Genomic DNA, 25,652 nt, shown 5'->3' with positions numbered 1-25,652 from the left:
CAACAGCCAAATTCATCATGTGAACAGGCCCAGACAGGGAAAATACTTTTTGTCTCCACACAAGGTTTCTTAAGTTCATGCTTTAGGTAGTTCCTGCTTGCAGTGTCTGCAATAACATTTGAAATCCTTCAAGCTGCAGAAGGAGGGCGGGTAAAGACCTCACTTTAAAAGGAGTGCCAAATCCTTCTGGGACAAAAAAGCCACAGAATGAACATCACAGCCTGTGTACATACTTGCACCAGGAGTGAGCAAGCCAGTTGAGGCCCTCCAGCTGGTAATCCCGCAGCTCCAGGTTCTCCCCACCAATGTATGAGGGCTGCTTCTTCAAGGCAACAAACCTTGGCCTCTGCTTCAACACCTGAAAGAGATGCTGCCATAAGTCCACTGATGAGAAAGAAAAAACACTCAGTGGCTGAAAGGCTGAAAATCCAGCAATGAAATCTGCGAATTCAGCAAAGAGCATGTATCTCTTCACTGGTTCAAGTTCATCCACCTTTTCCTAGCCAGTGCTTGTGTCTGCATTTCTTGTGATGTGCCTGCTGCCCTCTGGTTTATGATCAGGGCTCTGAGTCCCCCAGGAGTGTAGTAAGCTGCACAAAATACATAGGAGGTGGAACAAGCTCCACTTCCTTCTTTGTCCTCTTTTGGTTTTTCTCCCATTATTTCTGTCCCTCTCCTTCACTGTATCAGCATCTTGCAGGCTTCCTCTTTTCCCAGGTGTGCTGTTTTTTCATCCAAGTGATATTAAAACTGCTGCAGCTCCTTCTGAGGAGGAAGCACTTTGCAAGGATTAATTAAGCCTCCCACTCCCTAGGGGGACATAACGTTCTCACTGTGCACAGAGTAAATGAAACTCAAAGGGCTTCACGTCTCTGCTTGAAGTACAATACGAGAGCAGCAAACAACCCTTCAAACGCAGGTGGGAGGATGGGAAAATGTTCTCTGACATTTATCCTGACAAAATTTCATGTTCCCACTGCTTGCATCTTCCCCCAGCCTGGAGGAACTCAGCAAAGGGGAGAAGAGAAGCCAGCAAACCTTGCAGTCCCGGGTGGGAATCGTCTTGGAGTTGTTACGGCTGTTGAAGCTGTCAATGCAGTGCTGAAATTTCTTGCTGATTAGAGCCTCATCTTCCCAGCTGCACTCAGCATAGGGCAGCCCCATCCACTTGCACAGGTATTCAGGGTCATTCGAGGATGTTTTGCGACTGTTTGCTGAAAAATATGCAAAAAAGCTCAAACCTCAGCACCTGTGGTTGAGAAGCTGAACCACAAACACGGTTCACAGGCTGAATGAACTACCCAGGCAGCCACAAGACAGGTCTTGGCTCATATGAGAAGTGTAGAGAGACCAAAAAAATGTTCCTTTACCTGGGAAATCTGAATGTCCCGTGGCAGACTTGCTGGTCTTCACAGCTGTGTTTGGAGAGAGAAGGGAAGGGAGGGTTGGAATGCTGGCGGCCAGCAGAGGGAGCAAGGCAGGCAAGCACTGCCTCACACCCACGTGTTTACAGGAATTGCAAATAGGTTAAACAGCTCTCCCAGCCAATTCCCAAAGCAACTGGGTGCTGGCACCTCTGACTGACATGACTGTGATATTATCAAAGTGCCCAGTAAGTTCTGTTTTTATTTTTATTAATTAATCATGAAAATCTCACCCCTGAGCTGCCTAACCATATCCTCAACCACACCAAGGAAAGTGGATCTAACAAAAGCCAGGCCCGTGCTGCTGCTTTGGAAACAAACATCTTATATCCAAAGGGTTGAAGACAAAGAACTTCAGTAGCAACAATTTCAGCAACCCGTTGGAAACTGGTGTGACTCCAGGCAAGGAGAGCCACTGATTTGTATTGCTTGTAAATACTAACCTATAAAACTGGATTTCTACTGTCCAAATTCCTAAATTTCACACAATGAAATACAGTAAACACCATGGGGTTTTCCTCAGGGATACTGGAGGACAGGGAGGAAGAGAGAGCTGCACACTCATTCAGCTGTCACATGGAATAAAATACCCATTCCTACTTTACCCTCAAAGTTATGGCTCCACTTACCAATTACCCTCTCCACTATTTGGTACTGTTTGTTCAGCTCTGAAGCCAGTTCTTGTTGGCAGTTGAAATATTCTACATCTTCAGGTGATACCTTGCCCAGCCTAGATGCAAAATAATTCAAAACAAAACAAAACCAAGAAAACACTATAATGCTTCTGTCATAGTGCTCATGGATGTTGCATATAGAAAATCTACCTTCTGTCAGACAAGTCACAGGGGCAAACTACTATTACATGACATGTTTCTTAAATTTCCTAAGATTATAAATTATTGCTGAGAAGCGAATGTCAAAGGTGTTCAGATTGTCTCCCTGTTAAATGTTGTCTTATTCTGATGCAAGAATCAGTCTCAAAACAGGAACCAAATAGAGATGGAAGCTGCTACTCCAGCTTTAGCACTTTGGCAAGACATTGTAGCTCCCCTTATAGTTCCTGGGGAAGCTTGACATAAACTGATGCAAAAACTTGCACACAGAGAAGCCCATAATTAAGGATTAATAAGGCTGCAAGCCCTGAGCTCCTCCTGGGCCAGGTGAGTCTGTGCACCATTTATTTGTCATCAGCCTTCCCAACTCTTAAGCCTAGGAAGTGGCAACAGTGTGGATTTCATGCTTTGTCCTCTCCATTTTCCAGCCATCCACACCACAGATATCATTTATGTGTGGGGGTTGTTCCTCAGCAGGCAGAGAGAGACCAAAGTGCACATGAAACACACTTTATATGAAGAAATCAAACATTTCCACTCACGACTCCTCAAACCTCTGGCTAAAAACAATTCGCCCAAGGCCAAATCACTGCTTGAAGTGAAGCCTACCATTGCTTGATCTCCTCCTCTTTTTTCTTGAAGTTTTCTAGCTTTTTCAGGCCCTTCACTTTCTGCTGCTGCAAGGACTCCTCGCTCTCCCACGTGCTGTGGATGTATGACCAGCCTTTCCATTTGATCAGGTATTGGACCTCCCCCTCATCCTTCTCGGGGTCGAAGTCGGCGCTGGGGTTGCCGTTGGCCTCGGTCACGTACACAGTGGTGGAAGCTCCAATGGCTGCAACAGAAACCAGCCTGCACTTGGTACCCTCATCATCAACCACTGGACATCAACTGCATTAGAGCAGAAACTCACTCTCCTAATATATCTTTTGTGGAAGCACAAAGAACATCCAGAAGATTCTGCAACACTATATTAGGCAGGCACACAAAAGTTTTCCATACAACAGAATCTTTTTAAATGTGTCATAAGTAGCTTTTCTTTAAGTATAATTCAAAGGCCTCTTGAAAGTGTTCATAACCGTTCAGTTTTACAAAAACACTTTTGTAAGGCTTTGGGAACAAAACATTGGCTTTATTTTCATTATGGCTCTGTCAATGGGGCTATGAAAACTGACTCTCCTAGACCTGTTTCATATTTCAAAGCAGAGAAAAGCAGGAATTGCAGAACAATGGCTGCGTCTTTAAAATGTGTGCAGGCTAAATGAAAGCTGCCGAGCACATAAACTACAGAGATGTTAGGATCTTCAATATTATATATTACAAAAGCTATTACATATTACAAGACGTAAATAAGAGGCATAGAGGAAAAGATGAAAAGCACTGAAACAACCCTTGGCCCCACTTTAAAGTTGCAAAAGCATTGCAGCAGCTCAAGAGAAACCGTGAGCGCACGCGATTGCCATCAGAAATAAAGGCTTCCTCCAGAGCCACGCACCTCCCTTTTTTCCAAGCCTGATGTCCAAGACTTTCTCAATAGTTTCACTGTTGTCTTGTTGTTCATCAGCTCCTTCCCCAGTCATCTCAATCAGGTCATCAGAATCCGTCTCAAAATCATCATCCTCTTTGTAGCTGAGTAAGATCAAAACCAAACTGATATAAATAAAACCCTTGACTCTTCCCAGCCCATCAACACAGATAATGGCTCAGACTGGAGCACCTTCTGCAGCATTTATCCTGTGGTTCAGTGCATGTTCAGCACACACATGTCTTAAGTCCTCCATTCAGTATTTTTCCCCAAGACACTTAAAGCTACACTTTATCAGACTAATCCTCTATCTTGCCCCTATAGTTTTTCTGACCATGGACAACATCAGATGATTCACAAGGTGGAACAATCCCTGCAGCAGAAGCAAGGCCATAAGAGAAAATCTCCACTACTGAGGAAAAGATTATTCTATGAAGGTTGCAGAGCATGAAAAAGGCTGCAGGGTGCCTACACTGCCCTAGGAACTACACTTCTGATCTTTGATGAATATTTAACCACCACAAAATATAATTTCGATGGCTCTTTGCAAGTCCCTTACTGGGACTGCCCCAAAGGTGAGAAGGTACACTGGGGAATGGATAAAGCTTTACCTCCACCCTGTCTCAACACATTGTCCCAAGGCACTACCTATCAGCCACTCTCAGACAATTGGTCCAGCCCAGCACAGCTGCTCCTTTTTGCTCATTTTCATCTACTATTTGCAATTATTAATCTCATCTGAGAGTGCTTTAGAAATATTACGCAAACCTCCTCACGTTCCTCTAAGAGGGACTGGTAAACATTCCCTCCTTCACAGATGTCAAAATGAGGAAAACCCCGGATGTGCCCAGCAGGAACCTGTCAAAAGAGCCACACCTCAGCCACAGCTCTCTGCAGGGCAGAGCAGGGTCTCTGCAGGACCACACAGGGAGTCAGGGCACCCAGTGTCCCCCTTCCCCAGCCAGCTCTCACCCCCAAGCAACCCCACACTTCTTCACACCTGACATTTTTGGCTGCTCTTCGCCGAGTTTGTCTCTTGGGGGTCTCATCGTCTTCGTCATCGTCGTCATCTTCAGATGAGTCTGGTTTCTTCCTCTTCCCACGCTGGATTTTGTGGGGCTTTTTAACACCAGTTTTGGCCACTGTTCTAAAATAAGAGTTAATAAAGCCATAATACAGCATGGTTTATGTAAATATCCACTTTAGTAAGTCTTTAAGGAGGCATAAATCTCAAATATTAGACTCCTAAGGGATTTAATCTGCTCTAGCTATCATGGAAACCACCCTAGTGCTCACTGAAGCATGAGATGGGGAGATGAGGGAGTAACTAGGCCCTAAGTTTACTAGGTCATAAACAAAGGTAATATTGCAGGAAAAATACACATTCATTAGTGACAAATAGGGATTTCCTCTCCACACAGCACAGGCAGGAAAAGATACTGAACCAACCCTTCCTTACCTCCTTTGGACGGGTCTTCTTGCTTTAATTTTTTTCGGTTCAGGCTCACTCTCTCCACTAGTGCCTTGCTCCCCTCCATCTTCATCCTCTTCTCCAGCAGACACCTCTCTTTTCCATTTAATTCTGCAGTCAGAAATGTAGGTCATGCAGGGCAATGATATCTCTACACAAATACTTGGCTGAACAAACCATCAGGGCCTTAATTACAGGAAAAAAGTTCAAAACTGTACCCTTGGCTGTTCAGTGCAATGCAGGGGGATGTTGTGTTGTGATTCTCTGCTTTTAGGTGGGTCTCAGTCACCTGGGGCTTTGTTCACAAAGTGGCAGGATTGCCTTGAGTGAGAGCAGCTCTTACCACATGCTGGTGGCAGAGCTGTACTGCTCCAACCTGGGTGGGCAAGATGATTTTTTTTTTCTCTACTTCTGCATTTTTAAAATGGGCTGGAAGGATCTGAAGAGAAGTGCTGACTGTCACAGAGCATGAGCCACAACATCCAGAGTTACATGAGCTCCTTGGAGCCCAGAAAATGGAACAAGTCTCCTGCCATCCAAATTCTCCTGCCAATTCAAGTCTTCAAGTGTGAAGCCAACTCACATGTACCATTAGTGGAAGGAAGCACGTTCTCTGGGGGCAACTATGAACAAAGCTGCAGCTCCAAAATGCCTTTTGGAGGAGCCTCTCCTCTCTCCAAGAGGAGATGGAGGGTCCACAAGGATCATTGCCCTTGCCCAGGAGAGGTCCATACTACCACAGTCCTCCCTGTGCTTTATCACTTTCCCTCCTGCACTGGTGGGTACAACTAAATAAAAAGCTAAAAGACAAGATGCAGGAGAAAGCAAGCAGGATCGTGGGGCTCTGTTTAGATGTTCTCCATCAGGCAGCTCATAGTTCCCTACTTCAATTTAGTGTTTGGAAAAACTAGAAGGTATTTCTTAGATGGGAAAAGGCAGTAAGTGAACTCAAGTTATGGTGCTTAGGCATCCAAAGCATTCTTTATGGAAGTTCTTTAGTTTTAACAGAGGGTTATAAAAGATAAAAGAGGATAATAATTTGGCACTTTATTCTCAGTTAATCAAAAAGGTGGGAGGAGAAGGGATTAAACTGTTTTAAGTATCTCTGAAGGAGAATCAGTAACCTGATGGAAAAGTGAAAGACTTTCACAACAGAAAGTGAACCTGACTCATTCAGGTTCTCTCACAGGCACAGCAGGAAAATACAAACAAAAGCTGGAAAATTGCACCCACCTATAGGTTCATGTTCATACTTCAATTTTAGTAATCAAAAGTACTATTAAAGTACTTATTTTACAAGCTCATCATGTTGACAACTCGTATCAAACAATCCAATGCACTACTGTTCTGAGAAATAAACCAAAGCATCACCACTCAAAACCCTTTCCTTAGAAACTTACTTTCTTTTTAACTGCTTCTGGCGTCTTCTTTTTGGGCTCTCATTTTCAGATTCGCTACTTGCCTTTAATTGAAAAGAGAGAAAATCAAGTTGTAGGTTTCACTGTGGACTGGCTCCTGAAGGATGCAAGTGAAACACATGTTTGTGGTCTAAGGGTCCTTTCCCTGCAGCCTGAAGGACACCTTGGTGCAGAACAGCTGCCTCTCAGCACAGCCACCTCAGCTGCTCAGTCCTGCTGCTCTGCCCTCATTGTGAAGAAGAAAACTCTGCAGGAAGCCTGGAGTGCTCTACAACAGCACCTATCTTGAAGTCCCTGAGCTCAGGACCCATCCACCCCTCAGCACCAACCCTCAGTGCCCAACAGACACCATGGCAGCAGCAGCCAGGCAGACCTGCAGTGTGTGCAACACCTCAGGGATTGCAAACCCATGGGTGAATTTATCCCAACAAATGCATTACGAGCTCTGCCTTCATTGTACAAACCTCCTACAAGGAATTAAATAAAAATATTGTCATAAATGGCAATATTTTCATCAAAAGTGTCTTTGTCTTGCTGTTGGGTTTTTTCTCCCACAGCAAAAGTCACCAAGGACCCTACTGGGTCAGAGCTGTCCTGCTATTTTCCTTCCTCCCAGTCCTGTAGTCTCCACCAGTGAAGTCTCTCTGGCTAAATATATCTAGAGCTATTCTAACTACTCGCTGTGTCATTTTAAAAGTGGGCGTCACGAATTCCCACAGACCAAGAGAGCTAAAATAATCTCTTTATGCTGGTTGTACACAACCCCATTTTCATAAAAACTAGTCAACCATGAAAACAGATCACCACACAGATAACATGACTTCTCCTTAGCCTCCCCCAGGAAACACAAATAGGCAGGGACAAAACTGAAGAAACCCATGTGAGATTTCTAAAGAAATATTAAAATGATAGAAGTAGACTCCAAGATTGCTTGCTCCACACACTTACTGGAAATCACCCACTTCCAGCTGCTTTTTGCCACAGTATTCAGCTTTGGCTCCAGGAACTGTCTGCCCATCACCATGGGTACCACAGTTTGCACCCTGTGACACCCCCACTGCCCTCCTGGACAGAGCTCACACAGCTGTGCACACAAGGATCTTGTGAAATGGTGTGAGCTGCAACATGCATCCTTCATCCCATTTTCCAGCTTTCCTTCCACCCACAGAAACTTCTGCCTCACATTTAGTGCATCCACTAAAATACACTAAAATACTGGATGCCATGTCTGACCATGAGCTTTCCTGGATTTGGTGTCAGATTTGCATATGGCACAATAACACCTTTTGCACCATATCTCACTACAAACATGTTCCTCCACCTGTTTCACGGCCCTGCATGAAATCCCTGTTTCATTTACCAACCATGAAGCAAGCGCCTGGCAAACACCCTGGAGAGCCCTACCTACCCTTGCAACACAAGCCAAGCATTCCACAGAATTTCATTTCAGTTTTGACACACAAAATTTAAAAGTCCTCAGTTTTCCTTTTCTCTATTTTAATCTCTTATCTTTTTCTGAAGCTTTTCCATTCCAATCGGGCATGATTTTAACAGCTGCCCCTCAGTGCACGTTTACTTTTGCTGTCTTTTGGCAAGCCACAAGTAAAGAGGGGTGGATTTCTCTTCTGCTCTGCGTCAGAGATCACATTGAGAGAAAACCAAATACAACCTTTAGCTCTTTGAAATTAACTCCCCTTCTGTGCCAAAATCCCATTTTCCAAGTTTCTAGTGTCCATTTTCCTAATGCCTGTACTCTCCCCCTGCTCTGTCACTGTCTCTACAAAGCTGATGATAATCTCTAAATGACTGGACTTTTCCTCCACTCTTCCACCTTGAAAAATGTAACTTGTGACTGCAGCTCAGCCGCCTTCTCTTACATTTTTCAAAGACAGCATTGTCTGTTTTGGATGGTGTTGAGCCCAGCCCTATCACCTCTGACACAGGCAGTCCCCAGCCTGAGTCATCTGCCTGCCTTGTGCTCTCATATCCTCCCCATCCCAGTATGGAGTGCTGGGAAGTGCCATGCTGCAGGTCCTCAGCCTCTCCTCCCTGCTCCCTCACGTCTCCTGGTGGTAAATTCCTTGTTTACGAAAGCACAGAGGACAGCCAGAGACCAAACTCTAGTGCTCCAGAAAAGCTGGAGAATCTCAGCTCACCAGGTTAGTTTCATGTCTGCTGAACTTCTCTTTCCCATTGAGACCAGTAGTGTTTGAATTTTCAGCAAATACATGAGGCAAAGCATTGACCAAAATGCAAATGAGCAGATTTTTTTTTCCAGTAAGAAAACCAGCTGTATTTTTAGAACACACTGGTGCGTGACTTCTGGCCTCTCTCTGACAGAAAAAAATACACTGACATTTGTCACCAATTTCAATCTGAAACTATTCTTTTTATAGTAAAAAGATTGTGTCTGGCTGGGGCACATTTATTTCGCAACTGCCCCGGAATCACAGAATGATGGAATGATAAAATGGTTTGGGTTGGAAGGGACCTTGAAGATCATTCAGTTCCAACCCCCTGCCATGGACAGGGACACATTCCACCAGACTGGGCTGCTCAGAGCCCCATCCAACCTGGCCTTGAACACTTCCAGGGATGGGGCAGCCACAGCTTCTCTGTGCTAGGGTCTCACCACCCTCACAGGGAAGAATTTCCTTTATATCTCCTAAATCTCCCTCCTTTCAATTTACATACTCTGAAAGGCACCTGGTTCTGCACGTCTCACATTCCCTGGCTGAAACCTGAAGCTGATTTATTAACTGCAAAGAAAATGCCTGTGGAAGTAGTGTTTTTACTAAAAAACTCACACATTCTCTTGTTCCTGGAGACAGCTCTGGGCCTCTGAGCAGATCTGTGCTCCTATGCAAAGCTTTACTTTCGCTTCCCCGAAGGCTCAGCCCACGCCCGGGTATTGATCATGAGTTATCGCCCTCCCTGATCGCACCATGGACACCTACACAAGGAGCCCAGAAATCCCCAGAAGGTAACCATTTCTAACACACAAATAACCCTACCCAGAGTGCAGCTCTCAGAGGACAGTGATTGAGCAGGGCCTCAAAACCTGAATCACCTCCACCTCTGCGCCATCTCCCCCCGTGCAGGTGAGTCAAGGGGTGGCGCAGGGAGCTGGGATGGCTCATCCTTGCTCTGGTCTCTGAGCCTGCCACACTGCCTGCATGATGCTCTTTGCTAATCTGCAGAGAAGCATTAGGGAAGAAGGCAATTACAAGCCCCCAGACACTGTGCTGGAAGTCCCAAGCAGCAAGCGAGAGGTGCAGGTCACTGGCAACAGGATTAACCCTGCGAAGGCAAACAGATGTGCTTTGGGTTTCTGTCCCCTCCAGCAGCACCAAAGAGTGTTCAGCACCACGCAGGCTTGAGCTATGATATTTCCTCTCTCTTGGAATCTTCCAAAAGCAAGACTTTCCATCTCCTTCTCTTTGAGGCCCCAGCATTGTGCTCCTGACAGGTCACACCCTCCATCAGACTCTGCTGGAGATGGGAGTCACCCTGTGGGGACCAGTCAGTGTTGCTTTGGGGAGAGAGGGGTGAGAGGGTGCTCCAATTTTTTTTAATTTCAGCTGTTTCACAGAAGTTGCAGTGGGGGTCATTTGGAGGACCTTTGGAGTTTTTTGTTTTTTACAATATTTTGTGGTATAGCAAAGTTTTTGCATCTCAGATTTTTAATTTTTTTTTTTCCTTAAGTAGTAAGAAATAAAGATATTGAAAAAGAAAACAACATTTGCAAAACCACGTAATATTGTAAAACAAAAAAAGAAGGGACTTACCTGGGCCCCTAAGAGGGCAGGGGGGTGTGCAGCGGAGCTCTGGGGTGGGTGTGAGGTTGCTGGCACAGTGCATGCCGGGGCATCGCACAGAGGGGCAGCCTGCCAGCCCAGCCTCTGCCAACTTGAAAAGGAAAACAAAAGCTATGTCAATGGTGCACCCCGAGCCCCTTCCTGACCTCTGCTCTGCGGGACAGCCAGCACAGGAGTCTGGAGGGCAGCTGGTGGCACTGGGGTGCCACCAAGGCTCAGCAATAACAAACCAGAGCAAGGAGCTGGAGACCTGCGTGTGACCCTTACAGCATCCAAACACACTTCTTGGTGGTGAAGCACAAGCAGCCCGAGTCAGAGAGCCCCACTGGGCTCCTGCTCTGCTCCAAGTCTGCTCCTTATCTTCAGATTCCCAGCCCCAAGCCCCAGCCTCTCCACAGGTGCCTCTCTCTGGTTCTCTTTCCCCTCTGCTATAGCTACTTGACCTTCCTGAAGACCTGCAGATGAAATGCTCCCTGCAGAAAACCTGTCAGATGCAAATGAAGGCCGCACCTAATTTCTACATCTTCAGAGAAAAATACCAACAGTGTTCTGAAACAGGAACAATTAGAAGGTTTGGCTGCCAGGCTCTGACCAACTGTCATCTTCAGCTGAAGCATAAAAGACTCCCCAATATTCAACCAAAGAAAAGTGATGTGTCATAAGGCTGCACACACACAAATGCGTTTATTAGTGGGATCCATTCCAGGATGGGAAACAATTATTGTTTTGTTGCTATGAGGTGTTTCTGGGAACTTTCCTTTATTCCTGGTTGGATTTGTGTTGCATTTTGGTTTCATTCTGGTTTTTTTTTAATTACAAGACTCCTCTCCAGGATGTTCCTACAGCAGAGCATGCCTTGCATTACACCCCATTCCAGCAATCAGATCAGTGCATGCAGAACTCAGCTCACGCAGGGTCCCGCTCACTCCAGAGGTCTCAGGCCAAGGATGCAGCTGCAGGACTGGGAGGGACCTCAACTGTGAGCTCCAAAATCCATGAACCAAGCTGGGACTCAGTGTTTACAAGGCAATGCAGTTGAGACCTCCCTTTCCTCTTTGGGTTTTATATGTTCAGTAATCCCTCATCCTTTTTTTCCTTACCTCATCTTTTATATTAAATCGTGACGGTTCTTGTCTGCTTCGGTTTGACCTCCTAACCCCATAAACATCAGGATATTCTTCCCACATCTGCAAAATAAACAGACCATCAGAAGGCCTGCTTCACCCCAATTATTTTTGACATTTTAGAGAAGTTTGATGGTGGCTTAAAAAAAAAATCAATGAAAAAACATTAGGGTATTAGCAACCAGTAGATGGACAGTTTAAAAAACTGGCTGAAAAATATTATTATTATTTTGGGATATTTGGCACCTCTCTAAAGCAGCATGTGTTCTTCTCAGTGTTATCTTTACAGTGGTCCATCTTTTCATCGAGGCACAAACCACTCTCCAGTGCACTCAGGCTCAAGGACAGAGTGTTGAGGTAATCAGCACCGGTGCCCAAGGAATGGAGGCAACACCTTGGACGTGGAATGAACAGACCTATCAACTCAACAGGGCAATTCTCTGTCACTAACAGCTTCCAGCACAGTTCCTTTCCTGTTGGAATGCCCCACCAGCTGCCTGGAGACATTGGCCAGCTGCAGCTTCAAAGGTGAATTCTATGGCCCAGTCTGGATGGCAAATGGAGCAAGATACCCTGTCCTTTGGCAAGGCAAGACAGTGTGGCTGCTGGTTCCTCTCCTGAATGCACTGATGGGAATGTGGTTTGGCAGCCCAGGACACATGGATGTGCAGAGGTGACTGCTGGGAATGGTTGTGCTCTTTGCTGTAAAACGAGACTCTCACCAGTTCAATGCACTGTGTATAAGAGCATGCAATTGTTCTTGTGGATGGGCAGGAGAAGGGGACACAAAAGTGGAGGCTCTGAAGGGGATGAATGCAGAGCTGTGTTGGTGATACAGGACACAAGATTTACAGGGGGGACACAAACCACCACACCTCTCAAATTCCTACACGAGCAATTCCTCTCTCCCTCAGCAAAGCTCTTAGTTTTCTACATCTATTAATTTCCTTCTGATTCTCTCTCCCTCCAATCTTCAAATATCTGTGCAAGCCACTGGCAGGAAAAGGAAATCAAAATACGCTGCCAGATGCAGCAGTGATTGGGATTGAGAGTGTGATGGATGCAAGGCTGCAGCCCAGCAATTTCTCTGCCTCTGTTAAAGGAGTAATGGGATAAGGGACAGACCGTGACAGTGTGTATCTGTTGGGCATGCAAGTACTGAGGTACATTCTCATGAAAGAGTAAACCCTCAAATTTAATGGTCCCCAAACCATTTGAAGAACTTGTCTTCATCTATTAAATGGCATGGGTTTTGAATGTGGGAGCAAGTTCCATGACAAATCTTAATAGCACCTGAAACAGATTAACCTTGCCTTCATGGGTGTATCTAAACAAACACCAAATAAACAATAATATAATTAATTGCATTGGTTATTCAAAGGGAAGAGGTATCAACATGCCTAGGTTACACCTAGCTAAGGAAGACACCCATTAACAGAGAAATTAAGGAAGGGAGAGGCTTTCTTATTAGAGGGTGTCCTGACCTTTTAATGTTTCATCCATGCTAATTATCACCCTGTGTATGGATGTGCTTCCTCACAGGATAATGTTAAGATTTATTGTTAGGGACATGCTCTTAGAATCCTTCACAGGGAGAGAAGACTTCCTTTGGTGCCCACTTATCAACAATAAACCTCAAGTTTTAATATGGTGTTACCACAACTGCCGTATAAACTCATCCTCCCTTGCCAGTCCAAACACTGGAGGATTTAGCCACGACTTGAGCCAGCAGCCTGGAGCTCTGTGGAAGGGAGAAGCTGGTAACAAAATCCTTCACTTGTCCCTGGCAGGTCTGTGGGGAACACAGGCTGGAAGTACTCTCCTTCCTCCTTATCCTTTACACACATAGCAGCTTTCTCCATAAAACTCACTCTCAGGAGCAAGCTGTGCCCAGTGCAACCCACTACTAAGAACAACAAGACAGTTACACACCACAAACAAACAAGCTGATCTAACCAGAATTTTCTCCTTCCAAGAGAACTCAGTTCACTGAGTTCCTGTCTCCAAATGGTATTTGGGTTGCTCTTTCTCACCTCACACTGCCCTGTGTTACTCAGGTGCCTCTATCCCTCAGGTACCTGAGGTGCAGCTTCTGCCCTGGGGCGTGCAGAGAGATAACATATGCAGCAACACCCTCAATCCCCTTTCCTGCTGGACAGTAAGTGGAGGGAAAACCTGGCTATCTGAGGGGTACTTCTAGGGAGGAGCTGGGAAGCTGCAAGGGAGAAAAAAACACAACAAAGAAGCACTGTTCTGTACTTAATAAATAGCAGAGGTTAAATAGGTTTTTCATTCTTCCTCTTATTTTTTCTTCCTATGCTTTTTTGAGAGGAAGAGTGATGTAAAAAACCCCAAAGTGGTTCAAACTTCAAACCTGAGACAAACCTTCCTGATTATTTATCACATGGGGAGGTTTTATTGCTTCTGAGGGAGAGACAGGAGAGAGGAGTGGAAAGACTGAGGGAGAGGATGAAATGACAGGATCATGTGCTGATGACAGGCAGCTGTCCCTCATTTACACCAGTCAGCCCAGTAACTATCTACTTGGTGCTCCAGGTCCACAAACAGAGCAGCTCCTGCTCTCACAGGTGACACCAGCAGGGCTCCGGCACACAGACCAGCCTCTGGGGACACTGGAGGTCAGAGGCTGTTTGGTCCATGTGCAAAGTGGCCAGGAACCCGGGCACAGCTCCACTGAGGTCCTGCTGTCTGACCTTCCATGGTGGGTACAGGAGTAACGTGTCTCTGCAGAGCAGCAGGAGTAATACCTTTTTAACATCTGCTATCCTTTCCTTCTTAGAGGCTGGTTTTTCTTTGGTTTCAGGAGGGGTCTGCTGGGATTTGGAACCCGTTGATTCGCTTTCTGATTCAGACTGACTCTCAGAGGACTCGGAGCTGCTGTTTGACTCGCTGCCCTGCTCACTTTCAGACTGGCTTGCAGAGTCAGAGCCAGAGGCTTCTTCGGATGCCGAGTGACTAATGGTAGAGAAAGAAGAGGTTACATTTTAACTGCACTGGCACAGCTGTGAAATACCAAGCGAGCAAACCTGAGACAAATATTTGAGCCACAACAACAGGCTTGGAAAATCCTGAACACAAGTGTGGACCCTGCAGGCCCAAACACCCCACGTTGGCATTCTGCAGCAGAGGCGATTCCTTCCCAGGACTGGCAATGAACACGGGTGAGAGTCCAGCCCCAACAATCCCTGTCCAGGATCTCCTGCTCATGCAGAACAAAAGCAGTGGTGGTAGGTGAAGAGAAGCACGAGCAGTACCAGGTGCTACTGGGAGGATCTGGCTGTCCTGAAGCAAGGAGGAGTGAGGCACAGTGGGAGCTGCAGCATCCAGAGACCATCCTGCTATATTAAATATAAGCAGTTGCTCCACCATGGCTCTCCACTGCATCTTACTGTGGCCAGTGGTTCAAAATAATATCCACTTTCTGGAAGAGGCCATATCAAACACTATACCCATAACATCATGAATTATGTTAAATATGTCTTTTGCAAAAGTAATGAATTCAGCGACAGGGCAGAAGAAAGCTTATATGGGCTTGTAGCTGGGGCAGCTCATCTTTAAAGGATTACACCAGTGCTGTACACACTGCACTTCTCAAGACAATAACGGGAGAGCAGAACACTAAGTAAGTGTAGTTCCTTTTTTTTCTTTAGTATCTTTATATAAAAATGGGTTAACTCACAAAGTATCCCCTTAAATAAAGGCTCCTCAACAAAACAATGAGAGGCCAAACTATTTTAGGTGGCCAAAATGTTCAAATAGCTTTGCCCAGTCACTCCCAACATAGATATTTTTTTTAATTTTAAGATCCAAAAAGCAAACTGAAATCTCAGTATGCCTTATCACACACACACTGACAAGGCAGCATTCAAACCTCACTGCCACAAACAAAAACACTGTGACAATGATGCTACAAACTTTTGGAACAAGGAGCACCCCTTTCCCAGTCGGCTTTCCACTGGCAGCCAGATGTGTTTGTGATATTTAAGGATTCATCTATTACAGCACTATGAAAGAAGAGTCAGGAAAACTTTACAGAGGGATTAAACAGATTTTTATTTTTTTTTTCCTGCTTTTGTACAAAAGTAACAAAGTGCATCAAAGGCTTTGCTCAGATTTCATGATTCAAGGAAGAAATAATGGAAGAAGAAAAAAAGCAAAAATAACAAACAAGCCCACACAACAACCTGAATTTAAAAATTTAAAATATATACATAAAAAAGGCAAACCAAAACACACACACATATAAAAAAAAAAAAAAAAAAAAAAAAAAAAAAAACACCACCTTAAAGCAAAAAACCCAAAGCATGTGTACATGTAGATTTACATCCGCCTGCAGAGGGATGCACATTTACACCCATGTGGGCCCGTCCCGCCCCCGGCCAGGACAGATCCCGGGATCGGGGATGTGGGCCCGGAGCGGGCAGGGGGCAGCACCCGCGCGCCCTCAGGCGCTGCCGCCGCCATTTCGCGGCCGCCCCTCCGCCGCCATCTTGAGACCGCGGGGCTGTGCCCGATCCCTGGGATGGAGCCCCGGGATGGACCCCGGGCACTGCCCCAGGGAAGGGGAGCCGCGGGGAGCGCGGCCCTCCGGGCCTGAGGGGACACAAACGCAGCCCATTCCCTCCCTTCCTCAAGGAGTAGGGGCAGCCATCACACATGGCTGTTGTTTCACTGTCCCAACCTGGGTTTGAGGGGAAGGGGGTTATCACATACTGCAAGCAGGGCTGGAAATTCCAGTTGAACTACGGCCATTCTGGGCTGCCCAGTCCCTCCTGCCTGTCCCCTCCCATGGATGGAGGTTATCCACAAGAACCAAAGAAGTAGCTCTGCACATGGTGTCCCACAACACCCCTTGTTCGGTGGGCTGTACAACAGTCCCCTTCCCTTGTCCACCACAGCCCTCCATTGCCACAGCCGTGACCTGTGATGGTGCCATGGCCATAATCCATGGTAGTGCTCCACACATGACCTATGGTAGTGCCACAGCCATAATTCATAGGGGTGCTCCACACATGACCTGTGGTGGGGCCACAGCCATAACTCATGGTGGTGCCCCACACATGACCTGTGGTGGTGCCACAGCCATAATCCATGGTGATGCCCCACTACTTCTGGGAATGGCACTCCAGCAGCCCTGGGGACAGACGTGTCCATGGGCAGGACACCATCCAGCTGGGCCTCCACAAAGGAACAGGATCTGGAGGCATCCAAGCCTCTGCTGTCACAACACTAAGTGGCAACATCAGGCTCTCCTTGAGGCATGTTGGTGTCCTGTGTCCCACAGGGACACACGGAAGAGGAAGAAAGTATCTCCGTCAATCAGATTTCTGAGTAATAGCTGGAAGGAATTTTAACAGCCCAAGCAAGACAGAGGCGAGACAGCTCTGACAGTATTTGTTTAGAGGCAGAACAGTAATTAGCGTCCTCCTCCTGCTCTGGAGCTCTTTGTTCCTCAAAGCCCTAAGCTTTATTTCAAGGACACAGGGACACAGGCTCTCTGCACATCAATAGCCATAATTCATGTGCTTTATCCACAACATTGTCTGAACACTGTAATTCTTTTTTCCAGGCTTTGAACTGTGTCATCTGGAAAGAGGGAGACTTCTCTGGTGACATATACATCTGTATGTGCAGGTATTTGCCTGCACACCTGCTTCCCCTACTAAGGAAAGAAACACAGATGAGAAGTGGTAATGTCCTTTTGAAGGCTGTTGCAAATAATTCTTTTTTTTAATGAGCAATCTGTTATGAAGGCAAAATATGTGTCTTCTTTTCTATGTTGATCAGATAAAAAAAAAAAAAAAAAATAAAAAAAAAAAAAAAACAACTGAAGGGCCTACATTCATAAAATAATCCTTTCTAACTGTCACTGGGACAATCAGGAAGCATTTCTACCTGCCAACAGAATATAATGTATTAGCAACATCAGATGTCAAATAAGGCCTAACACTTTATATACCTGGAGACCTAAGTCCTCTTTTCAGAAGTTATTTTTGGAATTTGTCCTGGTTTAATGCCCTTGAGTAAACATCCAAACAAGACCTGCTTTCAATTAAACTATAAGTGAAGGATAAGATATAATTAATTGTCACAAAAAATCACAATTCAGCCAGACCACCCTCCTCCAAAAACACCCATGAACACCAAAAGAAAGCAACAGATGGACCATTGGTAACTTACTTGAAGTGAGAAACAACAACAAAAAAAAGTTGAGAGCTGCAAAGACTCAGCCAAATACATTCCTCTGGCTTCTAAGAAATACTTCAGGCTGTAAGTCTATTTTAATTAAGAGCCTGCTCCTGACTTGAGGGGGAGCAAAACTAAATCATTCCTTACCAAGAAGGACATATTCCTTCCAAGAAATAAGTAGCTGAAAGGCAGCGATAAGACCCTTTACAGGGAGGCATCTGAGTTTAAAAGGCAATTACCATGTGCCTGAAGCCTCCAGACTTTGCATTTAATGTTTCACATGACTTCATTTTATAGGGGATCATCTTCGCAAACAGCAAATCATTTTATTAACTCTCAGTAAGAACAAACAGTAGATATTCTTCCAGAAGGTGTGAGACAGCTGAAAAAATGACCCCAATATGCATTTGTGAAACCAAGAACTGACCGGGGAATGGCTCTAACTGGGACCATTCTGCCCCAGTGTTTAAAACGTGGCTTTGGAGGGACAGAACTTGAATTCAGACAGGGGAATAAAGGAGGATTAATAACCTAAGACCCTCCCACAAGCAAAGCTCCTCCCAGCTTTAAGAACAGTTGTGAATGTTTTGAATCTAAACAAGTTTGAATCCAGCAACATTCCACCGGGCTTCGCAAGCTCGGCAGGGATTTGGCAGCAGCAAAACCACCCTGTGAAGGCTGGAGAAGGACCTTGGCAGATTATCCCATGGCTGGATGACATCAGGGGCTGGATGACAGCAGGAACCGTTACTGTTTAACTCCTGTGCATTGTTGGCTGCAGTGTCACAAGTGCTGTGGGTAACGGACACCCAGGTGCACGTCCTGGCTCACTGACACCCAAATGCCCCGGGCAGGTGGCTGGGACACAGCCCCTCCCCGCTCCCATCCCTCCTCACCCTGCACGTTCCCAGCACTGGCTGGACCCTCCGGGCTTCCTGATAACACACCTGAATAGCCCAGAGAACAGCAGATCACCGCTGGCTTAAACCCAGACCAGCCCAAGCCTTAACAGTAACAAGGAACAGTGGAAATAAGCTGCACTAGGCAGTGCAGATGAGTTGCAGAGGGGACAAGGCAACAATAGCTTGGACTCAATGATCTCAGGGGTCTTTTCCAAACTAATACAACCTGGGAAGGGGGTGAACATCCCAATTCCATGCTTTGTCCCTACAGCCCCACTGGCCTCAGCAGGTAGGGTCCAGACCAGGGGTGTCCAGCAGAGCCAGCTCTACCTGAGAGGAGCCCCTGGGCCCTCACAGCTCTTCAGACTGCCAGCTGCTCCAGGCCACTCCTGTCCACCAGCAGAACCAACCTGAGATTTACTCCAAAGCACAGACCAGCAAAGCCAGTGCAGGCCACCAACTTAAAACTGTATTTAAATACATCTGTCTTCCTAAAGTGACCTGCACAAACTGTGGGACACATAAGCACGGTGACAAACTACAGAAAAGACAAACACACCAACTGAGATGAGGACTGTGCTGCTGTTAAACATTTCCTTTGAATACCTGATCTATAAACATGATATTCCCTATTACGAAGATAAACTATTTACAAGAACATGTAGTGACAGGACACAGGGGAATGGCTTCACACTAAAAGGAAGTAGGCATAGATTAATTAGGAAAAAAAATCCTTATTGTGAGCTTGCTGAGGCATTGGATCAGGTTGTGAATGCCCCACTCCCTAGAGGCATTTGAGGCAGGTTGGATGGGGCTCTGAGAAACCTGGTCTAGGGGAAGATGTCCCTGCCTATGGCAGGGAGGTTGGAATAATCTTGAGGTCTCATCCAACCCAAATCATTCAGTTTCTATATAAACATATATGAAACATTCACATATATTGCAAATACAAACAAGCACTGTCGATGTTGATATGTGCACTCGAGTCACAGGGTAGCTGTAAAAAGGCACTAAACTAAATTTAACCTTTAGGCTAAACAAGCCAGGGAGAGGAACACAAGATGGGTTCTAGCTATAGATCATTGGATAAAGAGAAGATAATATGGGTACCACAGAGGACTGAGAGAACACCACAGTAATCACAGACAAGGCCATACAGACACAGCACATGGAGTGTGCAGGGAGAGCCAAGTGGAGGACAGATTGTGACACTGAAGATAAATTCATTCTTAGCTTTTTCAGTTCCCTTGATTTTATTCTGAAAGTCTACTAAAAAGTGATTGGTGCTTGCCTGTCTCCCAAGGTGAAGATTTTCTGACTGAGCAGCCTTGAGAAGGGTCATTCGGTGAAAGAGCTTTTCCCAGTTTATTTCCTGCAGGGAAAAGTAGAAATGGGGGGAAGGGAAAGAAGAAAAATACTCCTGCTCCTCTACTCTCCATTCTTATGCATGGTACTTTTACGCATTGATCTGTCTCCAAGCAGTACCTTAAACTAAAATATCCTAAACACAACCAGGCTCCTCATACTGTTGTGAGTCTCAAACAACTCTGAATACTCAAAATATTTTTGAGATTTGTCCAAATCCGGGACAGCTTTAAAGGAGCACAGCAAACTCCCATGGTGACAGGGCTGCCCCTTCCAGATTACCAACATGTTCTTCAAAGAAGCATAAAAATATTTCCCTAACCTCACTTTATGATCAGCAACTTTTTTTTTTCTTCCCTTTAACAGGTATGTGAGAAGTTCTCATGGAGAACCCACACTTCTCCCACCTGTGCCTGCAAACTTGGCTTGCAGGGTGTTAGTTACATTTACACAGCACTAGGCACAGCTGAGCCACGGTGCTGCTGTACCAGCTGAGGGATTATGCATCCAAGACGTATCTGTCCAAAATACCCACCTGAACTAGGCTGTGAGGCTTTCCAGCCTATTCTGGCCACTGCTACTTACCCCAGCTCTCAAATGCCAAAGGCAGAGCTAAATATATCCCTCACTGCTCTGCTGCAGCTTAGCAAAGCACATTGGGCTATCCTGAATGATACAGACTTTCCAAAAGCTGGTGGGGTTTTTTCCTCCACTACAAAGACACTATGTCGTGCTTGCATAAGCATGCAAAAGGAGCAATTCATTCATGATGGGGAGATCTGCCTCTGATCTTTAAGCCAGAGGCTGAAAATGCCTAGGGATGTTTAATGGGAAAAGAGGAGGAAAAAAAAAAGAAAAAACAACAAAAAACCCAGCAGAGGGACAAAAGGAGTGAAAACCTGTCTGGTTGATTAAGGAGTGCCATTTATAATCTCCAAGGCAGCATCCTTCCCTTCCCCTGCACAGAAAGGGAAGAACAATTGCAGTTCTCAGGGTATGAAAAGGCCCATCTCTCTCTCCCCTGGAGGCAGCGAAGCATTTCCGGGCTCCACATCCCCCATCAGCAGGAGGACCCCGCCCGGCTGCGGGCAGCTCCCAGCTCCTTCTCACCCGCAGGCAAGGAGAGGAGCAGGAGCCCGGGGGTGCACACCTTCCTCAGACAGCGGGCAAGGCTATCCCTGTGCCTTCTGCTGTGCCACGTCCCACCGGGGACAGCCAGGCTGAAGCTCAGTGGCAGCACAAAGGGGACTCTGCACACAGGTGGCAAAGGACATGTGTGTGCATGAGGGGGGCTGGAGCGTGCACACACAATTAGTACAGAAAAAGTAGGTGCTTTTTCTCCCTTAACATTTGTAAACTTCCTTTAAAACGTCTCAGATTAAAGACATGCAGTATATATGGAAATTTAGGACCCAAACCCCATCAACAGGAACATGATGGTGCAGAAATTCCTTTATGGTCCAGATGACCTGCAGTTCAGAAAAAGGGAGCCTGATCTGGCCTGAGGGGGTTATTCCAAGTGACTCTTAAAAGCTGTTTTTAACCAAGAGATTTAAGGCTCATCACAAAGCCTAAATTTTACAGACAGCACGTGGCATTCAAATCTCAACTGGTGACAACTCCGTAGTGAAGCACAGAGATTCCTCCACATGAGAAAGATGCAAACGATTCCTATAATTAACACATTAGTAAGTCTATTAAGTCATCTATACCTAACAGTAACACTTGTAGGGAACATAAATAGTTGCAACACAGCTTTTTCCTAAGAAGTTGGGTGTTCTGGAGTCAGTGGATTTTTGACATTGCAACACCCTTATTCATAGCTGGGGTAAAGGTTGGTGAGCAATGAAGTGTTAAGCATCCCATCACATCCCGTCTGTGGAGCTTGGCAGACACACTGCACCGAGTCCTGCCAAGATCAAACGCCATGCCAGCACTTCCAGCACAATACCAGAAAGGAATCTGAGATCACTGTGAAAAACTTTTTAATTTTTAACCCTTGTTAGTCAAGGTCAGAAAAGCACATGTAGTACAGAGTGTGTTATCTCAGCCCACAGGTAAATATAAAGGAAGGTGGAGATTCAAAATTATAATTTAGCAGCAGTGCTACACAAGCTGTTAATGTAAAATGAGCTGCTGCACATTTGGAAAGACTCAGCAACATTTGCCTCATTATATCCAAAAGATACTCCCTGCTCTAAGAAAATGAGGCATTAACAGTGTGACAGACTTGTAAAATCTTCACTGCAAGTCACTAGGGGTAAACTTTTCCTCTGGGCTTTTTTTCTTTCATTTCAAGGCTCCTCTATGGGATGTGAAGGTGGACTTTACATACACACCAGCACCTACTGAAAGAGCATCTTCACACGGCATTTCAGCACACGTGTTGATAAAAGCACACCGGAAAGATTGATGTAAGACACCATGTCAGTAGAACAGCACATCCTTTGCTAGAAGGCTGCTTCTATCTAATAATGGCAATCCAGGCCGTGCCCTCCCCCAGTACTGTGCTGTTTGTATTTATTTTCCTTGAAGAAGAGAAGAGATAAAGCAGAACAGCTTTCTCCAGCCATTATCACCTCCTTCCTGAGCTGGATTTCAGCTAGAGGCAAGGAGAGATTTAGAAGCCTTTCCCTTCTCCAGAACTTTGCAGCCTAATTTAACATTGCAATTCCTGCTGGGACCGTTGTGTGCAACACAAAACAAGATACAGTGGATACACACACCTCCAGGTTACGTATCGGGAGATGCAATTACAGCATAAGATGCCAAACCCACCCAAAGCAGGTTTACTCGGGCTGTCCTGAGTTCAAAAGCAGCCAGTCCGTGGCATCGGAAGCTCCAGTTCAGCCCCTGGACTCCTGCTTGCTGTCTCAGGTACTTCACCTCACAGCCAGTCTGCATCTGCCACTGGTACCCTCCTCACCTGCTCCTCAAAACCAGCGCTGATAAACCTGAATTAAAATATGTCCCAGTATAAAAATTCCTCAGAGACAAGTCTGGCAGCTCAGTAACCTGCTAATGCTGTGGGCAACTTTCTGAGGGGTGAAACACAAAGACAGGAATTGGTTTATCCCTATACCGAGTTGGAGAGATTAAAATAACATCGGTGCCTTCCTGGCCTTCCTGAACCCTGTCGAAGCTAGCAGTGGAAGTGTTTGTTTGAAGGCAGAAATGGGGTTATGGCAGCCCCAGCGCCGTTCCCGAGGCACAGGCGGGATCCGCGTTCTCGGAAACGCCACCACCGAGGCACAGCTCGGCTGCCCCGCTGGAGGAAGTGGGGGAAGGTGCAGATAAGGGCAACTGTTGCCCTCAGAGTGCGGCAGGTGAAACATCGATCCCACAGAAAGGGGAACAGGCTCCAATGTGCCATCCCCACGTCACCGTCCCTTGGCTGGTGGCACTGATGGGGCTGGGAACACTCAGCACACACATGTGCTCAGCCATGGCAACGCCCTGCCCCAGCACAGGCTGTGCCGCACAAACCGGGTGACAGGATTACCCGGGTCATTCCCATTTCCCAGTTTTTATTCAGCAAAAGTCATGCATTTTAGAGAATCTATAAAATTTGATTGATTAGCTTAAGATGTTTAACTAAAAAAAGAACAATCCAGAAGACAATGAATTACAGCTAAATGTAGCTTCTTCCAGTTGGTGAGGCCTTTTTATAGCACTGCATATACTGTATCCATCTCTGGCAGCAATCACAAAACAGGGAACAGAGGAGCTGAAAGCCTCAGGATTGTGCATGCGTAATTAGATGAGACACTTCCTTCACAAGGGTAATGTGAAACAGAAGTAACAAAGCAAAACAAGAACAATCTCCTTTGTGCTGCACACGGATTACATCACGATTCATCTGAATTCCTTGCACATTATTTCTTTTGTGTCCCGCACTGATCAAGCATTTTTCCTTTGCAAAAAAGGCTCCGGGCAGTTTCACAAGGGTTAAAAAGCTTTAAAAGGGAGGGAGAAAAAAACTCCTTGTTGAAGAATGCAGCGGGTGCAAACGAAACTGAAAGCCTGGGCACGTGCACATGGCCACAAAAGCTAAAAAATAACTCATCACCTGGATAAAAACTTGAAACCCACAGTTTGAGGCATTTAAAAAAATGCTTTCAATGTTTCTACTCAGCTGAAAGAAAATCAGTTGTAAAAAGCACACTGAAAGCGAAAAGTGAATTTTGGTGGTTTAAGGATACTGAAAGCTGTACCACTCCTCTAAAAAAGAAAAATAAATGAAAAAAAATTAAAAAAAAAATAAAGAAAGAAAAAAAGAGAAAGAGGCAGATGTTCAGGGAATACTATGGCATTCTACAATTCCTTTTGAAGTTTAAAAAAGAAAATAATAAAAAAAATCCGCAGCAAAAAATAGCCCTGCTTCTTTTCAAGTGACTTCTCAAAATAGCGTGCACTATTAAAACGCAAACCCCTCAGAATGAAAGCGGTGCGAGCCCACGCCCGGCAGATGAGCGGAAGCGGGGCGGGGGGGGGAGGCCGCGGCCGCCGCTCCCGGGGGCCCGCGCGGCGCGCGCAGCCAATGGCGGCGCGGCCGGCTCAGGGCGGCCTTTGAACCCCGCGGCCGCTTCCCGCGGCGCCCGAGCGGTGCGGCACAAAGAACAGCCATTTTGTGACAGCGCCGGCCGCCGCCGCCCGCCCGCGCCGGGCCCGCCGCTGCCCCACCGACGGCGGGCTGCCCCCTGCTCCCGGCACCGCGCACCGGGGGCGGTTTGTGCGGCTTAACGGGATCGTTTCCTCCTCTCCCCCCTCCGCCGAACGCCGGTTCGTGTGCACCGACATCTCCATAAAATGGCTGCCACGTCAGGCGAGGGTGTTGTGCTGCGCAAAGCCCTGCGCTGGGAGGTGGCTGCTGAGCAAAAACACGCCATTTCAGACCTCCGAGCTCCAGCTCTGCACAGAAAACGGCCTGGCAGCTAACCCACTGCAGCCAATTTTTCCCCCAAAAAAGGATGTTTTAATGCTAAAGAAGCCCAGAACTGGATACAGACACAAGGGCTTGTCCAGCCTGGCAGGGCAGCAAGGCTCTGCAGCTCAAACCCTTCCCACGCCTGGTATTTCTGAGGTGGGAGAGCAACTGTAACAGATAGAGGCCAAGGGAAAGGGAAACTACATATCCCATGCCTGTTACTTGCTATCCCTGCAAAATTCACTCCTGGGCTTCAGTGGTGGGCCCCAGCCTGCCTCTGGCCTCTGCACTTCCCATGAGGGCCGGCCATGGATGTACCCTGCACACCACCTGCCTTTCAGGCATGCAGCACACAAGATGATAGAAAATGCAGCAGGTTGTGTTCAAATATGCAAATCCCAGGCACACAGGTGGAGGTCAGCAGGAACTGCAACAGACCCAGAGCAACTTTCACCCTGTTGGGCAAAGTTGCATGAAATCACACAGATCCAAGTTCATTTACTGTCAAAACACAAAGGACAGGTGTTCCTGGGCACCTGGAAAGGAAGGAGTAGAACCCTCAGCTTACAAACTATAAAGAGTTAACAACATCTCTCTCTCCAAGAATAATCATCTGCTTTGGGACAATTCTTGGG

At 46.3% G+C, this 25,652-nt stretch overlaps 1 protein-coding gene across 6 annotated transcripts in view; it reads right to left on the bottom strand.

Moving 5' to 3' along the window:
- Positions 1-25,652, bottom strand: part of CHD2 (chromodomain helicase DNA binding protein 2) — a 54,458-nt gene that overhangs the window by 25,381 nt on the left and 3,425 nt on the right. For 3 of the 6 annotated variants that reach the window (XM_083871097.1, XM_083871096.1, XM_083871098.1), the window contains exons 3-13: positions 14,382-14,589; positions 11,590-11,676; positions 6,654-6,715; positions 5,242-5,364; positions 4,783-4,929; positions 3,753-3,886; positions 2,867-3,092; positions 2,054-2,154; positions 1,371-1,415; positions 1,039-1,214; positions 234-358 (exon numbers count right to left, since the gene is read on the bottom strand). In XM_083871097.1, the coding sequence (XP_083727223.1) occupies positions 234-358; positions 1,039-1,214; positions 1,371-1,415; positions 2,054-2,154; positions 2,867-3,092; positions 3,753-3,886; positions 4,783-4,929; positions 5,242-5,364; positions 6,654-6,715; positions 11,590-11,676; positions 14,382-14,589 (1,434 nt within the window). Of the gene's footprint in view, positions 1-233; positions 359-1,038; positions 1,215-1,370; positions 1,416-2,053; positions 2,155-2,866; positions 3,093-3,752; positions 3,887-4,550; positions 4,613-4,782; positions 4,930-5,241; positions 5,365-6,653; positions 6,716-10,459; positions 10,581-11,589; positions 11,677-14,381; positions 14,590-17,814; positions 18,685-25,652 lie in introns of those variants that run through there. The other 3 variants (XM_083871100.1, XM_083871099.1, XM_083871101.1) reach the window with 3 other exon arrangements.

This window comes from Zosterops lateralis (assembly GCF_965231275.1).
Source record: "Zosterops lateralis genome assembly, chromosome: 13".
In the NCBI taxonomy this organism is placed as follows: domain Eukaryota; kingdom Metazoa; phylum Chordata; class Aves; order Passeriformes; family Zosteropidae; genus Zosterops; species Zosterops lateralis.
Note: the sequence above shows the minus strand (reverse complement) of the source record. Positions and strands in the feature narration are given on the sequence as shown.